The sequence below is a fragment of the Oncorhynchus mykiss genome, chromosome 9 (assembly GCF_057628025.1).
Source record: "Oncorhynchus mykiss isolate SJ-2025 chromosome 9, ASM5762802v1, whole genome shotgun sequence".
Lineage (NCBI taxonomy): Eukaryota > Metazoa > Chordata > Actinopteri > Salmoniformes > Salmonidae > Oncorhynchus > Oncorhynchus mykiss.
This window is the reverse complement of record NC_143030.1, coordinates 13,967,093-13,970,617: the sequence shown is the minus strand read 5'-3', so window position 1 is coordinate 13,970,617 and position 3,525 is coordinate 13,967,093. Positions and strand designations below refer to the sequence as shown.

General features: G+C 44.2%; 1 protein-coding gene across 1 annotated transcript; it reads right to left on the bottom strand.

The window, feature by feature from the left end:
* Nucleotides 1-1,628: 1,628 nt before the first annotated feature.
* LOC149980765 (uncharacterized) lies at nucleotides 1,629-3,290 on the bottom strand (the record flags this gene model as incomplete). Its single annotated transcript, XM_090185671.1, has 1 exon — nucleotides 1,629-3,290. A coding segment is annotated over one exon (675 nt), but the record flags the coding sequence as incomplete, so codon positions are not given.
* Nucleotides 3,291-3,525: the final 235 nt, after the last annotated feature.

Below are 3,525 nucleotides of genomic sequence, written 5' to 3'. Positions count from 1 at the left end.
GTGGCATAGTTTAAAGTGGCTAGTGATTTAGACATTTATTACATTCATTTTTTAAAATTATTATTAAAGAGCCTAGAGATTAGAGTCAGTATGTTGGCAGCAGTCTCAATGTTAGTGATGGCTGTTTAATTAACAGTCTGATGTCCTTGAGATAGAAGCGGTTTTTCTAAAGTAACCTCAACCCTACCACATCAATATTATTGAGGCTGGTCATGGTAACAGTCACACGGGGCGGCAGGGTAGCCTAGTGGTTAGAGCGTTGGACTAGTAACCGAAAGGTTACAAGTTCAAATCCCCGAGCTGACAAGGTACAAAATCTGTCGTTCTGCCCCTGAACAGGCAGTTCCTAGACCGTCATTGAAAATAAGAATTTGTTCTTAACTGACTTGCCTAGTAAAATAAAAAATTCAAAACATTTCACTCCTGTGTAAGAGTGCCCTCTAGTGGTCTTAGTGCCACAGTGCACACTCCCTCACTACACACACACAGAGTCCATGGTGTTACAACTCCCTTGAAGCACTATAGTTTGTCATAGAGGATCATAAATCATTAGGAGATTTAAAGAGGAAGTTAATCCGTTAATGGGAGTAACAAATTGTTATGGGTTGCAAGTTGTGGTAGTAAAGTCAACAAGGTCTCACAGTCTTACGTCAGAATTAGACGTTCATCCATGTTTGTCAAAATTTGAAGTTGTTCAACTGTGAAATTTGAAAGCGTTTGGTTACTTCTCTATATCTTTCCAAGCTTAAGGTTAGGCATTAACTCTGCATGGTTAAGGTTTGGGATAGGTTTAAAACAAAAATTTCCCAAACAGACCTAAACCATTTCCCATTAATTGATTGTCAATGGGGTTTCTAAACCAACCCTGGTGTAATATATTTCTGGCCACCAGTAGGATTTAAACAGGAAGAGGTGCATATTTCTTCGCCCAGCTGCAGTCACTGAGCTAGCAAGCTAAAGTTAGCTAGTGAATCACAGAAATGTGCATTCAGCCTGTTAATTATTTCAGTCCGATTGGATTTATCTTACTGAATCAGCATGGCTTAACATAGTGTATTTTATTGTTGACCTCAGCATGTATTACATATTATATTACATGTATCACTCTCTCTCACACACACACACACACACACACACTTAATTTTGGTTAGTGTGTAGTCATAAAAATAAAATGTGCCTGTCTTTCATATCTGCCAACCAGGCTCTGTGGGTGTTTCCACCAAGCTGTTCTGGAGTGGACCGCTGGCACTTCCTAGAGGCTTGTAGAACTGAAGCAGTGTGATGTGGTCCAGGGGCCGGTTTCTCCAGGCCTGGAGTGGCCCGCTGGCACTTCCTAGAGGCTTGTAGAACTGAAGCAGTGTGATGTGGTCCAGGGGCCGGATTCACAAAACCTTCTTAAGAAGACATTTCTTCTTAACTGACATTTTTTCCTTAAGCAAAGTTCCTCAATAAAGTTATTGGAAATGTTCTTAAGGTTTTCACTAAGTTTCTTCCTAAGAAAAAAAAGTTAAGAAGAAATGGGATTCTTGAAAATAATTCATTAGGATTTCTTCTTGGAAATGTACTCAACTTTAGGACAGCTAATGTAAAGGCCGTTGGAAGAAGGTGTGGACCAAGGTGCAGCGTGGTACGTGTTCATGATTTTTATTAACTGAACACTGAAATAACAAAAATAACGAAGAGAACGAACGAAACCCGAAACAGTTCTGTCTGGTGCAGACACAAAAACAGAAAACAACTACCCACAACACACAGGTGGGAAAAGGCTACCTAAGTATGGTTCTCAATCAGAGACAACAATAGACAGCTGCCTCTGATTGAGAACCACACCCGGCCAAACACACAGAAATAGAAAACATAGGACCCACAACATAGAATGCCCACCCCAACTCACGCCCTGACCAAACCAAAATAGAGACATAAAAGGATCTTTAAGGTCAGGGCGGGACAGCTAAACCCTTCTCTTGTGTCTACTGGGCCCAGGAGGTGAGCATTTCAAAAATACATTAGAACAGTATTGATTAGAACAGTTATTAAAATAACAATAGTAAAAAAAAAAGTAATAATATAACGGGAATATTTAGTGATTTAAAGCTTACTATGATACTGAACGTTAAAGAATGGAAGTTCTTTGGGTAGCTGCTAGAGAGAGGGAGATAGAGAGGGAGAACCCACAGAGGCCTCTCAGAGATCGGATGGATCCTCAACATGTCCCTGACCATGTTCTACTGAGGCAATATCGACTACCACGGCACTCTATCATGTAGAGGGCCGTGACCTTCTAAATGAAAACTTAAAAAAGAAAGACCATGAGATTATGCCCTCTACCAATCATCCTACAAATCATGGTGGCCCTGAGATTCCTGGCATCGGGATCCTTTCAAACCTTGCTTGCAGGGACAGTGGGAGTTAGTCAGTCCTCTGTGAGTCAGTGGTTAGTGCAGTGTGTCGTCATGTGGAAAGACTCATCAAGTTCCCATCAACTGCAGCTGGAACAAATAAGCATCAAACAAACGTTTTTGGAGGTGGCTTACTTAAATAACCGCATAAGGAGTTGATTCACATGACCCCAAAAAAAGGGTTGTATGATACTGAAACATATTTATTTTAGAATATTAAACTTCAAGGCTTCTTCGCTTCTCCATGGCAAGCTTCTCCTTCTCCAGGGCAAGCTTCTCCTTCTCCAGGGCTAGCTTCTCCTTCTCCAGGGCTAGCTTCTCCTTCTCCATGGCAAACTTCTCCTTCTCCATGGCAAACTTCTCCTTCTCCATGGCAAACTTCTTCTCCAGGGCTAGCTTCTCCTTCTCCAGGGCTAGCTTCTCCTTCTCCAGGGCAAACTTCTCCTTCTCCATGGCAAACTTCTCCTTCTCCAGGGCAAGCTTCTCCTTCTCCAGGGCAAGCTTCTCCTTCTCCAGGGCAAACTTCTCCTTCTCCAGGGCAAACTTCTCCTTCTCCAGGGCAAACTTCTCCTTCTCCAGGGCAAACTTCTCCTTCTCCAGGGCAAACTTCTCCTTCTCCAGGGCTAGCTTCTCCTTCTCCAGGGCAAGCTTCTCCTTCTCCAGGGCAAGCTTCTCCTTCTCAGCTTCTCCTTCTCCAGGGCTAGCTTCTCCTTCTCCAGGGCTAGCTTCTCCTTCTCCAGGGCTAGCTTCTCCTTCTCCAGGGCTAGCTTCTCCTTCTCCAGGGCTAGCTTCTCCTTCTCCAGGGCAAACTTCTCCTTCTCCAGGGCAAGCTTCTCCTTCTCCAGGGCTAGCTTCTCCTTCTCCAGGGCTAATCTCTCTCCTTCTCCAGGGCTAATCTCTCTCCTTCAGCAGCTCCTCCTGCACTCTGCGCCGTGACCTCCCCCAGGAGAGTCCTCTGGACAGCCAACACCTCCTCCACACCAGCAAGCCTCCTGTAACGGATGTGAAACGGCTAGCTTAGTTAGCGGTGCGTGCTAAATAGCGTTTCAATCGGTGACGTCACTTGCTCTGAGACCTTGAAGTAGTAGTTCCCCTTGCTCTGCAAGGGCCGCGGCTTTTGTGGAGC